The sequence below is a fragment of the Panthera uncia genome, chromosome A2, assembly GCF_023721935.1.
Source record: "Panthera uncia isolate 11264 chromosome A2, Puncia_PCG_1.0, whole genome shotgun sequence".
Lineage (NCBI taxonomy): Eukaryota > Metazoa > Chordata > Mammalia > Carnivora > Felidae > Panthera > Panthera uncia.
The window spans coordinates 121,738,071-121,761,721 of NC_064816.1; the positions used below are offsets into that span (position 1 = coordinate 121,738,071).

The window sequence follows — 23,651 nt, forward strand, 5'->3', positions numbered from 1 at the left end:
TGGTGAATTTTGACTTAATTACTTAGGATCCCATTTTTGAAATGTATTTAACTGTTATCCTACATGGCAATTAGTGATTTTAGAAGGTGCTTCAAGTTTTGTGAACTTTTGACTAAACTTGTGTTTTAATGTTGATATATTATATATGTAGAAACTGCTTGAACGAACCCGTGCCAGGCGAGAGAATCTTCAGAGAAAGATGGCTGAGAGGCCCACAGCAGCAGCAAGGTCTGCCATGCATGCTAAGAGAACCAGAGAGCCACTTACTGAAGCAAGTAACCAACAGCCTCTACCTGGTAGTGAAGGTAAAAGACTTTGTGGGGAAAAGTAAAATTTGCTTCTTTTAAAGGAGATCAGCCCCAAACATTTTATTGCGCGTGTAGAAAAACCAAGGTCTTTGGGAGACAAATATATAATAGCCTCTGGGGAAAGATCAGCCTTCTATTCTATTTTAGGTCTGTTATATTAGGCCTAGAACTACCAGGCCAGAGCAGAGTATCTAATAAATACTTCAAATTAATTGGTTGAATTTTATTTTCCTCAACCTAAGGTTATTTAAAACCCCCAAGGGAAGAAAAGTAAAGGAGCAGTGGAACACTTAATTACACAGTGGTGGCATGGACTTTATCCACCCCAACGATGCCAGAATAACTGACCACCCAGTTCAGATAGTGTCTCTGGCATGAGTAGGGCAGCGAAAGGCTTACCTGCTCTCAGATGCTTGATATTTAGTGAGGATTCTCATCCTCTGTCAGTTGAACCAGCTCTCTAGAGCTAGGCTCGATGTATAGGTTGTTAATTTAAGAACCAGTGAATTAAACAAAAACAAATAAATACACACAAATAAACAAACCTAAACTCACCTGGAAATTTAACTTATTCTTTCCTAAATCCTGGCATCCCCAGCCTGCATCAGTAAGCTGGCTGCTTTAGCGTTTTCCTAGAGTGTGGAATAGTCTGGAGATAATAATTTTCCTTAGTATAAATTTAAAAATACAAATAGAAAAAGAGCATTACAGAAGGCAAAATCAATAGTACAAGAGATGGGGGCATGGAGCAGGCTCACAGTTAACTTTGTAAGCTAACCATAGAATAGGAATTTATTTTCATATGTTTATACATTTTGAAGGAAGGAATACCATATATATCACATATATATGGTATACATATTACACATGTGATTTGTTACACATGCATGGTATATATGTTACACATATGTGACCTATATATCAGACATACATGGTATATATTGTATATATATATTGCGTGTATGATATATATACTGCGCGTATATGGTATGGTTCACGAAAGATTGTTTTAAAAACAGAAAGCCTGTTTCTACCCTTAGCTGTGTTGCTTTAGGCAGGTAACATCATTGCTCTGCGTTTGGTTTTCCTTATCTAAAAATGAGGTAATTGGGCTGTGTGATCTTTGAAATCATTCAAAACATTTGCTTATTATATGTGTATGCACTTTTTATTTCCTAGCGTCTTAAGACTACATAAAGTATCAGGCATATGTCTGGAGAATATTATTTGAACATCTTTTTATTTAGGTGTTTTAAACTAGAAATTATATGTTTGCTGAAAAAGAAATCTTTCATATCAGATTTCTAAGTCACTAAAAGTAGAATTTTACATATTTCTTGTTGCAAGGAAAATCATTTAAAGAGTCTAGAGAAACATGATGTTTTTAAAATAATTTGTCACATACCTACTGCAAGTTGTTTAGGCTATGAGAAATTGCAGACTTCTGAATGTTTTTTTGGGGGGGGTGTCCTTTTTAATCTAGAGAAATCTTGTACAAAACCATCACCATCAAAAAAACGCTGTTCTGACAACGCTGAAGTAGAAGTTTCTAACTTGGAAAATGAAAAGCCAGTGGAGTCAGCTTCTGCAAAAGCCTGTCCTCCAAGTCCTCTGCCTCCTCGGGCGCAGCCACAGACGCCAGCTCCTGTCAGTGATGCCGAGGCTGTCCCGGCACCGCTGCCGGGTGTGAGGACAGGGCTTAACTCAAGACTGGAAGCGAGGGCAGGCTCTTCAGTGAAAACACGAATGCAAAGACTGGCGGAGCAGCGGCGCCATTGGGATAATAATGACATGACAGGTATGAATTAGAGGGATGGCATGGTCCTTCAAATCTGTTTCAAGAAGACTCAACTTGGTAGGTTGAAAATCTGATTTATTGGTTAACACACGAAAGATAAATGCTTCTGTTTTATCTATCTCCTGAGTATCCGTTGCCTACAAATGGTTTGTATATCAATAGCATATTTATAAGTTGGTTGTGTTCTCATTGAAGTGGGTGCTGATGAGGTTCTTAGACCAGCTCACAAAAGCGTGGTCTTATGACAGAATCATCTTATATTTTCAATTAAAAACAATAGAGAACAAACTTACCTTGGCATTATTAGCCTTGCTGATCTTCAGCTCTATATGCAAGAAATCCCATTTGATGGATTAACTAAATAAATTTGAGTGGCTAAAGTATGCAGTACTATTTAATAGAGGGGAGAGAACACTTACACACTTATTGAGCACCTATAAAGCATGTTACGCTAAGGTGCTGGGACCCAGTGAAGTGACCTGGGCTCATACTCAGATGGAGAGTGTCACATCAAATCAGCCGTCATGCAGCAGGATTATGTGTTCTATGATCTATTTTGTCTCTTATCTTCTTACAAAAAAAAAGCCTTGAGATGACTTACAAAAACAACTACATTACAAAACAAGAAAAATAAGGTAATTCCAGGGTGAAGGGAAGGAAAAACAAAGAAGGGAAGGGTAAAATTATTTTATTAAATACAGGCTTTAAGGTCCATCTCACTTGCCAGAGTTCTGAACTTACTAGCAGCCCATGCAAAGAGGTGAAACACCATCAGTTACGTGACTGGTGTTTGTTTACAAGATGAAAGCAGGACCATGGCCGGAACTAAGACCCAAGAGAACTTTCTTTCCTGGGTCCTGAAAGATGACTCTGCAGAAGGTAGTAAATGTGTAAGGTTTGTCAAGGTAGGCACGCGGCCTGGCTCCAAGCTCAGTTCAGTAAGCACAGTTGCAAAGAGAGCCAGCACAGTACAGGTGGACAGCTCACTGGCAACTGGGCCTTACCCAAGGAAATGTTCCTCTAGCTTTGGCTTTTGGCCTGGAGCCGTGTAACGGAAACATTTGGACTGTTGGATTAGAATCTCAGGAGTGTGGTGGAGCCCTGGGGTGTGCTTTTGTCTTTTTTTTTTTTTTTTTAAGCTCTGTATGTTACTCTGATGCGTAGACAGAATTGAGACCAAGTGACTTGAAGAAATGGATGCATTACACAGATTTAGGCAGTCTTTCGTAAATATTAATTCTTTTTGTCTGAAATTTTGATAAGTATTGGACAGTAGAGCATTTAAAGTTATTCTTTTTGGCAGTGATGGTAATTTCAAGAGCAAATACTGTGTAAAGTGCTAGGCATTCTAAACATTATTTGTTCTAATATAGCATTTAATTCCTATAGAAATCTAATGACATACATCCCACTTTTATGTTCATGGTACCGAAGAGGAAACTGGGTTTGGAGAGAGCAAGAGGCCTGCCTAGAATTAGAAGCTAAAATTCCAAGCTCAGTAGTTTGACTCTAGCGCTCAACTCTTGCCTGCTATAACTTACCTGATGACTTTTAGCTTTTTTTTTTTTTTTAATGTTTATTTATTTTGGGGGGTGGGGAGAAGGGGAGGAGCAGAGAGAGGGAGAGACACAGAATGCAAAGCAGGCTCCAGGCTCTGAGCTGTCAGCACAGAGCCTGACATGGGGCTCGAAGTCACGAAGCACGCAACCATGACCTGAACTGAAGTCAGCCGCTTAACCAACTGAGCCACCCAGGTGCCCTGACCTACTTGGTATTTTGGGGCATGTAACAGAGTACAGATGTTCCATATTGTCTGTTATGCCTATTTATCTTAGTAGTGGGCAGGGCTCACCATGCTTTACAGTGCCCAAGGAGGCTAACTGGTACATGTTCCTAAACACAAGGATGTCCCATTTCTGTTTTGTAGGAGGTATTTATGGATAGTGGAGAGAGGGCTGTGACAGAATCCACGCTTAGAACAGATAAGACCCTCAACATTCTAGAGCAGAAAGCATTGCAGCAGTGATTTTGAACATTTTGAAAGCAAATGTTAACACATGCCTACCTCAGCTTTGAAAATAAATCTCATTAAGGCATAGCCTGTCTGATTCTAAGCACTGACACTTGAGAATAAAGCACTTGCGATGAATGATTTAGTGAATGTTATCCAGGATGTGGGTAGCAGCCAATTAAATGAGGAACTATACTAAAATAGAACTTATCTGAAGCTTCTTTTCTGATCAAGAACAGTTAGTAGAGCTAGAGTGCCAGTAAGCTCATTCCTAAAACATGATAATAAAACCGTCATCTGCATAGAGGACAGGGCTTATTCTCAGGAAAGCAACAGAGGTATGCAAAGGGGTCTTGCAGGGGCGGTGGGGTTCAGGGAAGACTTTCTGGAGGAGGCAGAGGCAATCAACCTGGACTCCGAGGGACCACTGGCTTCAGACAGTGGAGGAGGTATCCTAGGCAGAAGCAACAGAATGCCTAAAAAGCAGAGTTACCATAAACAGACTGTGTGCATAAAGAGTAGGTATTTTCTGGTAGAAAAACAAGAGATCGGTTTGAAGAAAGCAGCAGGGGTCCAGAGCATGTGGAATTTAACCAGGAGGTGATGGTGGCATACTGGAAGAGTTTAAGTGGGCAAATGTCGTAGAGAGATCACTGTGGCATCAGAAGTGAGGAGGGACTGAATAGGGCAGAGACTTGAGCAGGAGGATCAGTTAGAAGGCTCGTGTTATAGTCCACGTGTGGGATGAAGGCCTGTGGAAGTGAAGGGGAGAGGCCAGATCTGTAAGATTTAGGAGACAATCTCTGGAACTTGATGCCTGGATGGTGGAGGAGGTGAAGGGAGAAGGAGGAAGAGGTCATGATGAGGAGGAACATGTTTGGGGCAGTCTCAACGTCAGATAGGTTATTTGGGGTGCTTGGGTGGTAGCCGAATGGAAGTGGTCGGTAGTTGCAAGGACACCATGGAAGATCTGGCACAAGGACAGAACTAGCAGAGCATGATGTCACCAGCAGAAACACAAGGCCTACAGAGTGTGCACTGGCATCTAGTGACAATAGCAAACGCAACTTGCGGCCTGTGGTGTAGGCAGAGGCAGGTTGAAGGGAGCTGAGTGGTGAGAGAATATTTGTGCAGGGCAAGAGGGGCAGCTGCAGAGGGGTATATGTTGGTGAGAGGGTATTTGTGTTTAGCTTTAAGATGAGACCGACTTGAGCATAATTATGTGCAGAGACAAAAAGGGTTTGTACAGAGGAGGAATGCGTACAGGCCTTCGTCAGCTATCCATTACTAACGTGAGATTGATAAGTAACTGTGGAAAATGAAGTAACTGTGGAAAAACACTGCTGTCTAGCCCTGTGCTATCCAATTCTGGAGACAATAGCCATATGTAGCTTTTAAGATTTAAATTAATTACAATGAAATGAAATGAGGTTTCTGAGTTGCCCTAGCTACATTTCAAGTGCTCACTAGCCACATGTGGCTGGCTAGTGGTTGGTTACTCTACTAGATAGCACGGATATGGAATGTCTCCATCATTGCAGGAAGTTCGATTGTACAGCACTGGTTTACTCCATTTTTAAAACAAAAAGTACCTGTGGCATCTGTAAGCTTAAATTGTGCAGTAGTGTAACAAAATGATTTAATTCTAAAAATATAACCTAAGTGTACAGTACCTTCGGGCATTCATGATCCATTAAAAATTGAAAAAAAATAGGTATAAGAAGTTTGTGGGTTTCTTTTTGTTTTAATTTGGATTAAGTATCCTCTGATTTGAAAAGGTATTGTCAAATTTAAGCAGCTGGTAGTTTCATGCATACGAGAGCTTTTTATTAGTTCTGAAACCTACTAACGTCTTTATTTTTTTAAAACTTTTTAAAATTTGTTTTTGAGAGAGAGAAAGCAAATGGGGGAGGGACATGGGGCGGGGGACAGGGGGACAGAGGATCTGAAGCCGGCTCTGTGCTGACAGCAGAGAGCCTGATGCAGGGCTCAAACTCACCAACAGTGAGATCATGATCTGGGCCGAAGTTAGATGCTTAACTCACTGAGCCACCCAAGCACCCCTCTACAAACCTCTTCTTAAAATTCTGAGTGGAGCGATCCTGGGATTACACATATGCGTCACTCTTGAACATGGGTCTTACTCTTTTTCTGAAAACATTTTCAGACGAGATACCCGAAAGCTCACTCATGTCACCAATGCCATCAGAGGGAAGGGCTGCCTCGCCTCCCAAACCACCCCCTGCAGATGCCTCGGCAACCGCAGTTGGTAGAAGGGGCCGTCTGGCCAACCTTGCCGCAACTATTTGCTCGTGGGAAGACGATGTAAATTACTCATCTGCGAAGCAAAACAGTGCACAAGAACAGCCTGGTACCACTTGTTTATCCAAATTTTCCTCTGCAAGTGGAGCATCTGCTAGGATCAATAGCAGCAGTGTCAAGCAGGAAGCTGCATGCTGTTCCCAAAGGGATGGTGAGGCCTCTTTGAATAAAGCTCCGTCCTCGAGTGCCGTGGGCGCATCTTTGAATGATGCTACAGTTTCCAGCTCTGTGGTAAGTCATGCAGTATCAGTCTTGGGAAACCTTTTCTTTGTGGTTGTGAGTGATAATGTGTATGTATGTGTAGGTATGTATCTTATATACATGGTGTTTGTATGTATTTTTAGAAATTGGGGGCGTAGAAAGTAAAAATCCTAAATTTGGTAGCCTATACCAAATAAATTAGTAATTGACAACTAAATTATACTAAGTTCATACAATTCCAAGGTATATAATAATAATGGAATGATGGAGCCTCTTCTTAGTCAGCAGGGAGAGCAACTGATAATTATTTTCTCTGCAGAATGCTTTATGTATGTGTATAAATATAAGATATCAAATTTCTCTGAAGGGACATTTAATAAACTAGTAGCTAAAGTTGCCTTCCGAAGGCATTTGCTGAACAAGATTGTCAAGGGTGGGTATGATAATTTTACCATATATTCTTTTGAAATGTTTGAAAGTTTTCCCTTGCACATGAATTACATCAACAGCTTTCAAAAACAATCTTAAAAAACAGAAAAGCAAAAGAGTAGTATGTTTCTGTGCATTGTTTTTAAACGTAGAGCCAGGTTTGGGAATTTGATAGAGTTGCATTCAACCCAAGCTCTGCCACGTAATTGAAAATGTGGCTTTAGACATTAATCTTGTAAAACCTTATTTTCCCATCTGTAAAATGGGAAAGAAAGGGTTATTGGGAAGATGAAATGAGACAATGTGTATAAAACCCACAGCAAAGTGCTTTGCATAAAGCACTTAATATGTTATAGTTAGCCATCAAATACATATGATTTCGTTAAATTAATACTGACTTAATTAAAATACCAAAAATATGCAATGTGCTCTAATATGCTTAACATTTATAAAGGTGCTAGTGAGATAATATAGAAGAAATTGTTTTTTAAAATAGGGAGTGACCCTATCCCTTACATGAAATTACTCCTCAATATATTATGCAGACTAAATTATATATTATAATTTAAAGAGTACCATTTTCTTCTTTTTTAAATTCTTTTTACATGTTTTGAGAGAAAGAGAAAGCATAAGAAGGGGAGAGGCAGAGAGAGAGGGAGAGAGAATCCCAAGCAGGCTCTGCACTGTTAGCATGGAGACTGACTTGGGGCTCGAACTCACGAACAGTGAGATCATGACCTGAGCTGAAATCAAGAGTCATTTAACTGGCTGAGCCACCCAGGCACCCCAAATAGTAGCATTTTCTAAGTTGATTTTTTGTCAAACCTTTCAAAATGGTTTGATCTATTAGGGGGAAAAATTGTTTTTCATAAGTTTACTTAAGGGCTACTAAGCAAATAGAATTTAACTTGTTTTAAGTCTACCTTTAGATATTATGAATATTGTTATTTACCCTAAGTGTTATCATGTTTCAGAAAGCTGCTTCTTCCCCAGTGAAATCTTCTACTGTATCCCTTGCTGAAGCTAAAAATTGTGAGGTACAAAATCCTGAGCTACTTCAGAAAACTCCTGTTAGTCTCCTGAAAACAGAGGTATCGAAACCAACTGGGAAGTCAACCGTGTCCCAGACAGTTGGGCCTAAAGAAGAATTAAATAGAGAAATATGTCGGCAGTCTCAATCTAAAGACAAATCTGCAACACCAGGTTATGTATCTTTTTAAAAATCTAGTTACTGCTGACTGTTTTCAGAATGTCTGTTCTCAGCGTTTTAGGTGTCCAGTCATGAATTGTATGTTCGTGGTTTGCCATGGCAAGTGTCTGAATGTATAAAATGGAACTTCTTCAAATTCAGCTCTAACTCATTGAATGAATATTCATTAGTGTAGACTTGTCCAGTTACTGGTCAAAGTATGTAACTTGTTACATTTTAACAACTTAGACATGGTTTTTTTCTAGAATGACCATGTAGTTTCTTTCTTCCATACTTTTTGATGGAGACAAAGCGTATAGAACTGGAAATCACATTTTAAGGGCATAATGGAGAAACATTCTTAAAACCAAGTGTGCAGAGCAATGCTTTCCAAACTTAAATATGAAGATAACCCCTGATAGCAAAGGAAAATGAGGTGTATACAAATGACTCCACTCCTAATTATATTTGTATGTGGTTATATTGTGTGTGAGTATATACATGTGGAAGTTCGAAATTCCCTATAGTAAATTGATGTTCCTAGAAATCCGTATTTATCTTGTGGGGGCTTAAACCTTCTGGCATACCCCCACATGCTGTTGGTTGAGAAACCCAGGACTAAAAAGCGTGGTTCAAATATATAGAGATATAATTTACTTTGAACAATACTCTTTTCCATTAGAATTGCTTTTGGAAAGACTTTCAGTTCAAAATTTTAACTTCTTAAAAATACAATCTCTCGGAAACAGTAGTTCATTATAAAAGAGAAGTAGAGAGAGATAACAGTGGGAATCCATTCGTTATGGGCTAGGAAAGCAGTAGTCAGTTTCCAGAGGAGCTGAAATGAGAATTTGAAGCAATAGCAAAATCCCCACATGGAATAGAACTAGTTATCCCCAATTTTCTGAAGACTTATGGCATAGATAAGAAGCCTTTTTTTTTATTATTATTATTCTTGGCTATTGGATATGCCCAGAATTTATTATCAGGCCTCAGAGATATTTAACTTACATGTTTCTTTGTCTTCTTAGTGGATTTTGTTTAAAATGTTTTTTTTTAATGTTTATTTGTTTTGACAGAGAGAGTGAGAAAGAGAGTGTGTGCACATGCGCATGAGCAGGGGAGGGCAGAGAGAGAGGGAGACACAGAATCTGAAGCAGGCTTCAGGCTCTGAGCTGTCAGCACAGAGCCTGACTCAGGGCTCAAACTCACGAGCCACGAGATCATGACCCGAGCCGAAGTCAGATGCTTAACTGAGCCACCCAGGCACACCTATTCTTAGTGGTTTTAGTTAGAGATAATGGTGTGAAGTGACATGTGGAGTCTTGGGTCAAATTGTGCCCTTTACCTGTTTTTGCAAATAAAGTTTTATTGGAACATAGCCATGCCCATTTATTTACATGTTGTCTGTGGCTGCTTTCATGCTTCAGTGCAGAGTTGAGTAGTTATGACAGTGGCCAAATGGGCCTGCAAAGCCCAAAATATTTACTATCTGGCCTTTTGTAGGAAAATGCTGATTTCTGATAGAGATAAGCCTCTTTTCATATAGTACAACCCTATCATCTTCATGATGGGGGTGGTATATATCCCATTTGTTCTACTTTTCTTTTTTTAAAGTTTATTTATTTATTTTGAGAGTGGGGGGGGAGAGAGAGAGAGAAAGAGAGAGAGATTAAGTGAGGGAGGGGCAGAGAGAAGGGGGACAGAGGATCCAAAGTGGGTTATGCTGATAGCAGAGTGCCCGCTGATAGCAGAGAGCCCCATGTGGGGCTAGAACTCATGAACCTTGAGCCAAAGTCAGATGCTCAACCAACTGAGCCACCCAGGCACCCCCCATTTGTTCTACTTAAATTTTTTTTTTTTTTAACATTTATTTTTGAGAGAGAGAGAGAGAGACAGAGCACAAGAGGGGGAGGGGCCGACAGAGAGGGAGACATAGACTCCGAAGCAGGCTCCAGGGTCAGGTCTGTCAGCATAGAGACCGATGTGGGGCTCGAACTCACGGACCATGAGATCATGACCTGAGCTGAAGTCAGACACTCAACCGACTGAGCCACCCAGGCGCCCCTCATTTGTTCTACTTTAAATGTACTTCATACTATTTCAAAGGAATACTGGTTTAAGACTTTATAGATTGAAGACATCCCTTGATAAAGTGAATGATCTCTAATTTTTCTTTTGGGAGAGAAGGATTTAATCCCTGGATTTTAGTATATTAGACTTGCTAAAAGCAAGATGAAATACATTGGGCTATAGAAATATAAGTAGTTGGGTGATCATGGCTCGGGCACTTGGTGGTCAGGGAGTGCTATTAATAAACACACTGTGAATCTCCAATCCTTTAGGATTATTTCCAGTTCTGATTATGTAGTTGAAAGGTTTTCTAACTCCCACTGCTCTCTTATTCTACCTCACCCCCCCTTTTTTTTTTAGAGAGAGAGTACGCTCAACCCACTGAGCCACCCAATCTACCAGAGCGCCCCATCACTCTATCTTTTAAAATTTTTTTAATTCTTCTTTCTTTTTTAAGGAACAAAATCTTATAAATTTTAGGACTTTGAATTAAATAGAATCGTATGGTAAATTTCTTTTTTAAAGCTATTTTCCTACTGTTTACTTTCCCAATGAGTATTCTAAATAGAATGAAAGCATTTTAGAGCCATTACTGGATTTTAGAACTTTTTCAATAGAAATGATAATTGTTATTTCTTCTAAATGGCCTCCAAAATGTGTGTGTTTTCTGTAGGAGGAGCAGGAATTAAGCCTTTCCTGGAGCGCTTTGGAGAGCGTTGTCAAGAACACAGCAAACAAAGTCCTGCTCGGAGCACACCCCAAAGAACCCCCATTATCACTCCAAATACAAGGGCCATCCAAGAAAGATTATTCAAGCAAAACACATCTTCATCTACTACTCATTTGGCACAACAGCTCAAGCAGGTCTGGCTTACTGCTTTTAACACTATTCATCATGTGGTCTCGACATAGGACCTAGAAATCCAATTATGAATTCTGATACCAGTCTTTTGACTGAGATAAATAGCATCGTGATTCTTTGTATCACTTATTTCAAGTTAGAAATACTTTGTCTTGTATTCCATGAATATTGTGAATTTTTTACCCTTAAAACTGAAGACAAGCAAAGTTTAGTAATGTTTGTATATTATTCTTAAGCATACTATTGCTCTCGTATCAAATAGAGCTTTTGATTGTTTTAGGAACGTGAGAAAGAACTAGCATGTCTTCGTGGCCGATTTGACAAGGGCAATTTATGGAGTGCAGAAAAAGGCGAAAGCTCGAGAAGCAAACAACTAGAAACCAAACAGGTGGTGTAAACAAGAAATATGAAAGTGAACCTGGTACCAAAGCAGTGCTGGGATCTAACTTGGTTCTGTTTGGTTGTAAAACACTTCTTTATCCCGTCCCAATTTACTGTGCCACCTTCCACTCATAAACTCCTTCAGCATGCATTCCAACTCTGCTTTTCTCTTGTGATGTTTTCCCATTCAGTGGAACTCTTAACGTATTCACTGATGAGCTACCTAAAATCAAATTTTAAAACTTCTCATCATTCAATTTATTTCACATTTCTTTTAATATTCTACTTACATGCTGGTTCTGAAGTGTTTCTCAGAATCTACTTATTTTAGTACTGATTGTATACCCTCCCCACATACCACACTTTCAGACTATCCATAATCCTTTTCAGTCACCAATTATGTCCCAAATTTCTGTTTATTCCTATATTATCTGCTGTCAAATTTCATTAATCAGCCTTCAACCAAGTCCCTTAGTGTAAATTATTTTCTGCTTCATTTACATGCCTACTTGTACAAAATACTGTATTAGGATATACTTTTCAGCTAAAAATAATAGAATTATATTTAAAGTGGGTACCAGTAGAAATAGAACTATACATTTAACCAGTATACTTTGACAAAGATCTATTTAATTGATTTTGTTTTACTAGTTCTCTTGATTAACAAATCATGTTTCCCAGGGTTCTGACCTAATCCTGTTTTCTCCTCATTTGCCCTGGGGCTTCTCTTCTCTGTCCTCATGTTTAGCTTCAGCCAAGCACACAAATGCTAAGGTGCTTAGCTATGCTGTGTTCACCTCTCTCCTGAACTCCTGGCCTGGCTAGCTAGTGTATTTCTTTCTGTTTTGCAGAAGTATATTCTCCATGGAGTCTCTGTTTTCACCTAGGTCTTTGTTCTATACCTCATCAGCTAAAACAGTCTGGGAGTTCTTCCTTGGCTCCTTCCTTTTATTACTGTGTCTTCCCACCTCCTCTTATTACTATATCTTCCCCTAGCACGCACACACACACACACACACACACACACACACACAGACACACACACAAACACATACACATCATTGGATGTTTTCTAAATATGTCACAAGCTGCCTGTCCTCTCTGTTTTCCTCTGCCGTTACCTTAATCACTTCCAGAACTTTGTATTGAAAACCCTGCTTCTAGTCTGGCTGTTTTCCTGTCCACCTTACCCACTGCTGCCAGGGAAATAGTCTTATAAAGCAGATATTTGTGTATTCACTTCCTTAAAATCCTGGAAAGTTTCCCATAGCTATCATCAGAAAATGTCTCAAGTGCTTGGCTTGACATCCAGAATCATTCAGAATCTGGCTCCTCACTGCTCCTCCACACGTGTGCTTCAGTCCTGTCATGTAGACTATTTGCAGTTTCTCAAATGTATCCACGTTTTCAGATCTCTTGGCCTTTGCCTTGCTGTTCTGTCCGCCCAGAGTATCTCTGTGGTGAGCTCCTACTTCATTAGGAATAGGTCAAACTCTAGTCCCCTCTGGAAATCCTTGCTTGGCCCTTCTCCTAAGTGGCCCCTCTTTTTTTTTCACCATGTCATCCTGTATTTACCTCGACTGGAATACTTATCTTCCTGTAATTGTTCTACCTTTGCTTTCCACCACTGTCCACAAGGACCTTATCCATCTTTATCTGTGTTTTTAGTGCTTGGATCACAGTAGGGGCTCAATAAATTTGTCCTTGAAGGAAGGAAGGAAGGAATGTGCTAATGCTTCCCATCCATATATAGCAACCATATATAAGCAAGCTTATCTGTCATCTTAAAACCAAAACTACTCTCCTGACCCCTGTTTACCCCCCCTTTCTTTGCCTCCTTTTCATTCGGACTTTTGTAAAAGAGTTATCTCTTGCTGCTTACAATTTTTTTTTTTGTAAGAGGCTACTGAGATCACCCAGGTGATGGCAGGTGTTGGACTGGAGAGGCGGGATGGTGAGTGCAGTGTAACCAGGGGGCGTGAGCCTAGAGGAGCAGGGGCAGGAGGAGAGGATTACTGAGAGCTTGGAATTAGTGTTAGAGACTGGAGAGGGGCTGTCCCTCGTGCCGTCAGGGTCTAGGGGAGAGAACCACCTTTATTACAGAATATTGTAGGGAAGTCCTGCCTTCACAAGAGAGCCAGGTCTGCAGCACAGCATTCGATAGTTTACCCTGTGTTCGTGCATCAAAAGCTTCTTCTAATTCGAGAGACAAGACGGTCTGAAATTACATCGGGAATAAGAATGTGTAGGTTTGTAAACTGGCCCTGCCAGTTACTAGCCGAGTGTGCAAGTTGCTGAACTCGTCTGTGTCTCGGTCTTCTCATCTGTAAAATGGAGGTAGTAGCACCTAACTTACAGGGTTATTGGGAGGACTCAGGGAGGCAATGCCAAGTGCTTGGGAAGGTGATTGGTACAAATGAGGCTCTACTAAGCATTGGTTGCTGTTATTCTTATTCTTACTTGATTATTTCTACTATTGCTTTAATCATAAAGCCTTTTCTGAAACAAACAATGAATGTTTCTCTTCCATTGCCTTTATAAATGATTAAAAAAAGACTCAGAGGGATTTCCTGTTTTTTCTTTTTCTTTCCTTCTTTTCAGATCTGTTTTTGGTTCTTTGTTTTCCTGGCCTTTTACTCCTGAGTAACCGTTTAGGGGAATCCTAATGCAGGAACTGTCAGTAGATTTTATAGGTGTGGGAGGAGATAAGTGACATATGGGGAATTACTTTTCTCTGTGTGGATTTCACTTAAATCAGTTTATCTAAAACTACTCTGATGTGAATTTTCATTCCTGCCTCCTAGTCTGTTAAAAGTTGTACGTACTGGGAATTACCAAGAGTAATGAACCAGCACTGAGGGCTTCTTGTGATCTAAACATGGCTGGGACCTTTCACATACATTGTTTTGTTCTGAGGAAGCTTATATAAAAGAATGATTCGTGTTTGTTTCATTTAATAACATGTAAAAATAGACAGAAAATCTATAGTTTTGAGAAATAAAATCTTCATTTCCTTTCTGCAGGAAATTCACTGTCAGAACACTCCCCTCAAAAAACACCAAGCTGTTTCAAATACCCCATCGCTTCCAGTAACGGAAAAGGTGACAGAAAATCAAACACCAGGAAAACCTTCCAGCACAGAACCTACAGGTCAGCATTTTCCACTTCTGCTCCACTTATATGTAGCTTTCAGTCTACTGGAGTTTTGGAAATTGCATTGGAAAGCGGAAATACTGCTTCAATGTAAAAAGATAGATTAATGTCTTTATTTCTACTCATTCTTTAAAGTTCAGCCATGCAATATGCTTCTTCCATAGTTCTCTCTCCAGACTCAGGACTCATGCTCTTGATGGGAGGATAAATTACTACCATTCTTTTTTTTTTTTTTTGAGAAAGATTCAGTAATATCTGTTGAATTGTAAAGTGTGCATGCTCTTTAATTTAGCTCTTCTACAAGTGTTTCTACAAGTTGACTTCTTAAAACTAGTGTGCAAAGATGTATATACAAAGAGATGAATTGTAGCACTGTTAGTAATAAGGTGTAAATGACCTCAATGTCCATCAGTAGCAAACTGTTTAAATAAATTATGCTAAATCCATGTCCTCAAATATTATGTAGCTGCTTAAAAGAATAAGATAGCTTTGTATGTAATGACATTTAATATGTCAGAGACACTTAAACATTTTAGTTTTTTTTTTTAAGTCTGGTGAAAAACACGTTACTAAAATTCACCATCCTAACAGTTTTTAAGTAGTAGTAGTTTTAAGTATATTCACATCGTTGCAGAACAGATCTCCAGAACCTTTTCATCTTGTAGAACTGAAACTGTACCCATTAAACAGCAACTCTCCGTTTCTTCCTCTCTGCAGCCCTCGGTAGCCACCATTCTGCTTTCTGTCTCTATGAATTTGACTACTTTAGAAACGTCCTATAAGTGGAATCATATAGTATTTTTCTTTTTGTAACTAGCTTATTTAATTTAGCTTAATGTCCTCAAGGTTTATCCATGTTGTAACTTGTGACAGCATTTCCTTCCTTTTTAAGGCTGAATAGTACTCCATTGTGTATATGTACATTTTGTTTATCCATTGTCTATCATTGGGTATTTTGGTCGCTTCCATCTCTTGGTTATTGTGAATAGTGCCAGGTATGCAAATTTCTCCTTGAGACCCTGCTTGGAATTCTTTTGATATATACCCAGAAGTGGGATTGCTAGATCATATAGTGGATCTATTTTAAGTATTTTGAGGAATAATTATACTATTTTCTGTGGCAGTCACACCATTTTACAATCTTACCAACACTGCACAAGGATTCCAATTTTCCCGCATCCTTGCCAACACTTGTTATTTTCTGTTTTTTTGTTTTGTTTGGTTTGGTTTTTTATAGTAGCCATTCTTTAGGGTGTGAGGTGATAGCTCATTGTGATTTTGATTTCCATTTCTTTTATAATTAGTGGTGTTGAGCATCTTTTCATATGCTTGTTGGCTATTTGTATATCATCTTTGGAGAAATGTCTGTTCAAGTTCTTTGCTCATTTTCTAATGAGGGTATTTTATTTTTGTTGTTGAGTCATGGTTATATATTCCATGTATTAACCTCTTATCAGATACACAATTTACAAATATCTTCCCCATTCTGTAGGTTGACTTTTCAACTCTGTTGAATGTGTCCTTTGATGCACAAAAGTTTTTAAATTTGATGTAGTCCCATTTGTCTGCTTGTGCTTTTGTGGCCTGTGCTTTTGGTGTCACACCCAAGAAACTGACAAATCCATTGTCATGGATGTTTTCCTATGTTTAGGAGCTTTATGGTCTTGAGTCTTACAATTGAGTGTTTAATCCATTGTGAGATAATTTTGTATATGGTATCAGATAAGGTTCCAATTTCATTTTTTGCATGTGCATATTGTTTTCCCAGCCTCATTTGTTGAAGAGACTGTCCTTTCCTCACTAAATCATCTTGGCAGCATTGTCAAAAATCATTTGACCATACATGTGAGGTTTTCTTTTGTGGCTCTCTGTTCTTGTTCCCTTGGTCTGTGTTTGTGCCATACCGTTTTGATTACTATAGTTTTGTAATATGTTTTGAAATCTGGATACGTCAGTCTTCTAATTTTGTTCTTTTTCAAAGGTATTTTGTATATTCAAGATTTATTGAATTGAAGCTCCATACGAATTTTAGGATGGACTTTTCTGTTTCTCTAAAAAATGCTACTGGGATTTTGATGAGAAAGCATTGAATCTGTAGATTGTTTTCAGTACTATTGACATCTTGACACTATTAAGTCTTCCAATCCATGATCATGGGATGTCTTTCCAGCTATTTGTGCCTTATTTAATGTTTTTAAGCAATGTTTCACAGCTTTCAGTGGACAATTATGTCACCTCCTTGGTTAGGTTTTTTCCTAAGTATTTTATTCTTTTTGATGCTATTGTAAATGGGATTGTTTTCTCAATTTCCCTTTCAGATTTTTCTTTGTTAGTGTTCATAAATGCAAGTGATTTTTGTGTGTTGATTTTATATCCTACATCTTTGCTTAATTTGCTTATTCTAACAGGATTTTTTGTGGAATGTTTATAGTGTTTTCTACATATAATATCCTATTATCTATAAACAGAGGTAATTTTACTTCTCCTTTTCAAATCTTGATGCTTTTTATTTCTTTTTCGTGCCTATTTTCTCTGACTAGGACTTCCAAAGCTATGCTGAATAGAAGTGGTGAGAGTGGGCATCCTTGTCTTGTTCCTGATCTTAAAGGAAAGGCTTTCGGTTTTTCACTACTGAGTATCATGTTAGCCAGTGGCTTTTCATTTGTGGCCTGTATTCTGTTGAGGTAGTTTCAGTTTCCTTCTATTGCTAGCTTATGAAGTGTTCTTATTGACACTTTTTTCTAAAAAAGTGAAAAATAAAATGCATGCATAGATGATGACCTTCTGATAAAACAAAAGGATATAACATTTGCATACATACAGGGGAACTGGAAGGACAAATAGCCTGGTAATATTGGTGTCCCCTTTCTCTTGTTGGGGAGGAAGAGAGATGGGAACGTTAAGAGAGGACAGTTGTCTTGGGGGATTCTCTATACATATTTAGATCTGAAATGCATAGTTTTATGATCAGAAAAAAGAATACAAAACATATCTCAACTGAAAAATTCTAGGTTCCTACATATAGTAATATGGTTTTTCTTAAAATTTTTTTTTAGGTTTCACTGAACATAAAATGACGAAGTCTAGCCCTTTGAAAATCACATTGTTTTTAGAAGAGGATAAGTCTTTAAAAGTAACATCAGACCCAAAGGTTGAGCAGCAGACTGGTTGGTTTTTATGCTTTATTTCCTATTAATTCTGAACTCACTAGAAGATATAATATATTGATAGAAGCACATATTCAAATATATAATGTTCTGTATTTCAAAATGTCTCATGATCTGTAATATTCTCTTTTTTTAAAGAATATTTTTCAGCTTATTTATTTTGAGAGAGACAGAGACAGGGTGAGCAGGGGAGGGGCGGAGAGAGAGGGAGAATCCCAAGCAGGCTCTGTGCTGCCAGTGCAGAGATGTGGGGCTCAAACCCATGAAACTGTGGGATCACGCGTGACGTGAGCTGAAACCAAGTGTCAGACACTTAACCGACTGAGCCACCCAGGCGCTCCGCTTTCTCTCTCTTTTTAAAAATTTTTTAACATCTTTATTTATTTTTGAGAGAGAGAGAGGGAGAGAATGGGGGGGGGGGGTGGTTGGAGACCCAGAATCCAAAGTAGGCTCCAGGCTCTGAGCTGTCAGCATAGAGCCCAACATGGGGCTTGAACTCACAAACCATGAGTTTATAACCTGAGCTGAAGTTGGACACTTAACCGGCTGAGCCACCCAGGCACCCTTCTCTCTTTTTTTCACTAGGAAATATTCTAGCTTCCACAAAGAGATAGCACTGTTAACAGTTACCTTAGGTCACAGATCCCTGTGAAAATCTGATTAAAGCTATCACTCACTTTCATAGGGAAAGGAAATGTACTGCCCTTCCACACTCTTTATATACTGTTAGGGAGGTTAGTGGTTCTTGAAGGTTATTTGGGAACCCTGCCTTAAGTGCTGTTAATATTTTCCTATTATTGACAGCCATGTGAAAAGGCATTCCCCCAAAAACAAAAAGAGTTACTCGAAAGAACGTTTTTTTTTTAAGTCTGAAGTTTCTGGCTATTATCTTGTTGTTCGCATTCTTAGTTAATACTCTTTCTTAAATCCAAAGTGTTTAGTCAGCTTTTGGCAGTCCCAACTTTCACTGCTTTGCTGTTTATTTAGTAAGCACGTGAACGTTAGGTCTGCTCTGCTATCCCTTTAATTCTTAAAGGTCTGAGTCACAGAATCACCTCCTGAAATCTTTTTCAGAAGTGGTACGTGAAACTGAGATGAGTGTGGATGATGACGATGATATCAATAGTTCAAAAGTAATTAATGACATCTTCAGTGATGTCCTGGTGGAAGGTGAGCTGGACATGGAAAAGAGCCAAGAGGAGATGGACCACGCAGAAGCAGAAAGCGCTGAAGAACAGGAAGATGCACTGAACATCTCCTCCATGTCTTTGCTTGCTCCGTTAGCACAGACCGTTGGTGTGGTAAGTCCGGAGGTAAGAAAAGATTAAATGTCAACAGGCCCGGGACACAAAGAAGCAGCAATCACGAGATCCCCTTTTGTTTGAGTTGGTACATGGGGATTTGGCACTCGGTAGCCAGGGGGATGCTGGAACTCTGACGTCAGTTCTCATAAAAGAGAGCTTAAAATGCTTCAGTGGTTTCCTGTGACCTTGGATAAAATGCAAACTGTGACATGGTTTAAAAGGTCAGACATTTGGGCTCAAATCCTGGCTCTGCCATTGGCTGTTTACTGGCCGGGTTATTTAACCTCTTTGCCACAGTTCCCTTACCTGTTAAGTGAGGTTAAAAGTAGTGCCTATATCATGGGGTTAATATGAATATTAAATCACTAGTATATTAGTACATAGCACCAGACAGACAACTAACATTTATTGAGAGCCAACTATTGTTTTTAGCTATCGCCCTAAATTGAATAGCTACAGTTTGAGAAATTGGTTCAATTAGAAAAAGTTTTTAAGAGAGTTATAAGTGCAGGTTTTAGCTGTCTTTGAACTTTTATTCATTTACTATTTAGGGAACTTATTTTTTAGTTTGCCTTTGTTTTTATGATGCATCATAAATCAGTTGACTTATTGGATCTTCATTTCCTAATAATAGAGCATTTATTCAATTCCTCAGAGTTATCACTTAGAATCAGTGTCATCCATAAAATCTACTAATACCTGATGTGCTTCACTGCAGAGTTTAGTTTTCTCACCTCGATTGGAATTGAAAGATTCCAGCGTAAGTGATGAAAGTCCAAAGCCAGGGAAATTCCAAAGAACCCGTGTTCCTCGAGCTGAGTCAGGTGATAGCATTGGTTCTGAAGATCGTGATCTTCTTTATAGGTAAGCATGTTTTTCAAAAGGCATTCACTCACTAAGGGTCATAGTTTAGATTTATAACTTATAATGTTATTAATTCACCTGTATAAAACTTTGGAATGACTTTTGTCAGCCTCTCTTTTACCAAATGGCATTTTCCACATGTTCACTAAAAGAGAGTGCTCAACGTGTTGCTGGATTTCTAATAGAGTATACCTTATTTTCTGAAGCATTGATGCATACAGATCTCAAAGATTCAAAGAAACGGAACGTCCTTCAATAAAGCAAGTGATTGTTCGGAAGGAAGATGTTACTTCGAAGTTGGATGAGAAAAAGAATGCCTTTCCTGGTCAAGTGAACATCAAACAGAAAATGCAGGTATGTACTTCCGTGGAAAGGAGACTTGGAATGTTTTCTGTACTAGATCGTACCCTCCTTAAGGACAAGGGCCCGGCCTTATTCATCTCCGTACCCTGAGTGAGTAGAACAGTGTCTGACACACTGGAGCTCAGTAAATCACTCTTGAATTCATTGTAACTTGAGAAAGGTCCTCTTTGTTGGGCAGGTTGGAAGCTTGTTTGATATAGCTGAAACATTTAAACACGTTTGTCATAAATATCCTTAAAGTATAACTTTCATTTTGCTCTTAGAGGTTCTTTGATGCTAAGGAAGTCATGTACAACATACATGTAATTTAAATAAAATGAATCAGATAATTTCTACATCTTTACTTTGTCGAACATAGCCCCGAGTATAATTTTTATTCAGTATGAGTTGAAAGTCTTTTCATAAGAATGTTTATAGTGTAATTTTTGTAGCGTGTTGAATGTTTTTGGTGCATAGTCCAGACACTTGAACAGTGAAAGAATTTCATTTTGACTTCACTCTCTGGATATTTTGGAAATTATCCAACAGGATTAGTTACAACTGAAGTTTTAAATAAAGTGAAAATGGTGATAAAAAAAATGTGAGTTCTTTTTCTCGTTTCTTTGGTTTCCCTAGGAACTCAATAATGAAATAAATTTGCAGCAGACAGTAATCTATCAAGCCAGCCAGGCTCTTAACTGCTGTGTTGATGAAGATCACGGAAAAGGGTCACTAGAAGAAGCGGAAGCAGAAAGACTTCTCCTCATTGCTAGTACGTGTGATACACCTGAAACCATTCCAACAGAATTCCAAATCAGGACTTATTTTGTCCAGGATAGTTAGAAATCTCTATTTTAAAGAAAGGGCTTTTTCTGTTTTAGTTGATCTGTGTTTCTGTTTGTTTGTTTCTTATAACATTTGTGAATACTCTACATGTAAAATAAAATGTAGTTTGCATGAAAGGTGAAAGGAATTGGAATGCAGTTGAAGAAATGCAGTTTTGAAGTATGCGAAAAATGAATATATGAATGTCTATGTCTCTCTCTCTCTCTCTCTCTCTCTCTCTCTCTCTCTCTCTCGTCTCTGCACCTGGCTATCTACATGTAGCTAAAAAAGTCTGTGAACTTTGTTGTGTATGTGTAGTGGCAGATGACAGGGCATGTTAGGGTGGAGAGATTATACCATACAAGAAAACTGGCTGCAAGTTCAAGCATTAAATTATAAAGATTTGGTAAACGGATGAGCAGTCAAGGTTTTACCCAACCACCTACCACCTGCTTGTACAAAGAAGTACTGATCTTGTCTTTGATCTTACGTACATTTGCCACCTCAGTGCATTTTCTTGAATCGGTCTCATTTAGAGACAGATGCAGTTTTAATATTTGTGACCTTGCATATTTTTACATAGCTGAGAAGAGAACACTTTTGATTGATGAGTTGAATAAATTGAAGAACGAAGGGCCCCAGAGGAAGAACAAGGCTGGTCCCATATCCCCAAGTGAATTTGTCGCATCCAAGGGATCAGTTACTTTGTCAGAAATCCGCTTGCCTCTAAAAGCAGATTTTGTCTGTGGTACAGTTCAGAAACCAGGTATGGTGATTTTTATTTTCACCGCTTCTAGATCCTATGTTAAATTATGAACTTACCTAGGCAGGAATGATGCAAATGTGAGCAAGTAGAGCATGCAAAAGAATGTGCAGTTGTATCTTGGGCCTTTAGTTCTTTGATGGAAGATCTGTGCGTAAAAATAACCAAGGGAAAATTTCATATGTGGTTGCTGATCCACATGGTGACAGACATGGCTCTAACTGAAAGCAGGGCTGGTTAAACATAGCTTCGAGCATGAAGTATTTCCGAAGATGAGATGATCTTGACACGGCAGATCACTCAACTTTCATTATTTAATTTGTGGAAAGTATGGGGACATCTGAGAGAACCTATTTTACTTATTCTTTTCTGTTTCAAACCCATCCCCCAAATCTTGAATGATTGGTTGTAGAGGTGAAGATCACCACCACAGTGAGGATGGTTCTATTGAAATTGTATCGCCTTTGTCACTGTAGATTGAATAAGTATAAACATGTATTCTACGAAAAATCATAGCAACGTGGGTAAAGGAGAGTATGGCACCAGGATCTGAAAACAGGGCAGGGTAATTATAGCAAGCTGAATAAAGTTTCATTAAATTTTGGTGAAGTTATTTTAAGATTCCTTTAAATTTTCATTTGCATGGACCTTTCTCTGAGGGAAAGGAGGGCTAGACATAGGTGAGAAGTGAATTTGAGGTACAGGGAAAAGAAAGAATGGAGATCTTTAAAAGTTGAAGCATCATTGTAGGGAGGAGGTGACTTAGGTTCTGATTATTGCTGTTGTCTGATTTGGATGTGGTGTGGAAGAAATCTATTGGTAACATAGTATGTACCTTGAATATGTGGGTATTCAATGACAGATAGTGAAGGAACAGTTTATGTTTTTATTAGAATTTATCTCTAAGTAACTTTCACAGAAATGTAGTATTTTATTTTTGAAATAATAAACCCTAATTTTCTTTTTGAGGAATATACTGTCAGCTAAAGAATTAGTCAATAGGTAAAATACGAAGTCAGCAGAAATTGAGGGATTATGGACTGGCATTATTTCAGTTCCCATAAATAATAGGAAGAGATCTTGCCTGATGTTTATTGATGATGATTATGACTGCTTATATGTCTTACTTAGCTTTTTGTGTCTAGAAAGTTGATTTTAGTAATTTTTACATACATTATATAAATTAGTCACAGTATTACTTTATTCCTTTGGTTTTCCAGAATGCTGATTAGCTAAATCTGATTTTGCTTGTGCTTATTATGTAATGTGATTACCTTTTGCAGATGCAGCAAATTACTATTTCTTAATTATACTAAAAGCAGGAGCTGAAAATATGGTAGCCACACCATTAGCATGTACTTCAAATTCTCTTAATGGTGATGCTCTGACATTCCCTACTACGTTTACTCTGTAAGTAGATTATGCTTTTGCTGGTTCAAACACATTTTCTTTTAATGGAGTTAGTACAGATGGAATGTATAGTCTTTGAAATACAGTATGTTCATTCTCATGTGGACAAATAACTGTTTCAATTTGTTGGTTTAAATCTTTTACATGTTTCTGATATTTCCATTGTGTAGCACATTTCGTCCATGTGAATATATGTATTTAATGTTTTGACATATACATAAAACATAAATACATGCATAATATTATATA

The 23,651-nt window shown here is 38.5% G+C and overlaps 1 protein-coding gene across 4 annotated transcripts in view; it reads left to right on the forward strand.

Annotated features, from left to right (window-relative positions):
• Positions 1-23,651, forward strand: part of ANLN (anillin, actin binding protein) — a 46,809-nt gene that overhangs the window by 6,347 nt on the left and 16,811 nt on the right. For 3 of the 4 annotated variants that reach the window (XR_007460053.1, XM_049641696.1, XM_049641697.1), the window contains exons 2-15: positions 152-305; positions 1,792-2,106; positions 6,285-6,670; positions 8,044-8,272; positions 11,005-11,195; positions 11,474-11,581; positions 14,598-14,724; positions 17,784-17,894; positions 18,969-19,207; positions 19,917-20,062; positions 20,269-20,416; positions 21,041-21,176; positions 21,813-21,995; positions 23,276-23,402. Coding sequence is in view for 3 of the 4 variants with exons in the window: in XM_049641696.1 (XP_049497653.1) it covers positions 152-305; positions 1,792-2,106; positions 6,285-6,670; positions 8,044-8,272; positions 11,005-11,195; positions 11,474-11,581; positions 14,598-14,724; positions 17,784-17,894; positions 18,969-19,207; positions 19,917-20,062; positions 20,269-20,416; positions 21,041-21,176; positions 21,813-21,995; positions 23,276-23,402 (2,600 nt within the window). In the remaining variant the exon portion in view is untranslated. The remainder of the gene's footprint in view (positions 1-151; positions 306-1,791; positions 2,107-6,284; positions 6,671-8,043; positions 8,273-11,004; positions 11,196-11,473; positions 11,582-14,597; positions 14,725-17,783; positions 17,895-18,968; positions 19,208-19,916; positions 20,063-20,268; positions 20,417-21,040; positions 21,177-21,812; positions 21,996-23,275; positions 23,403-23,651) is intronic. The other variant, XM_049641698.1, reaches the window with a different exon arrangement.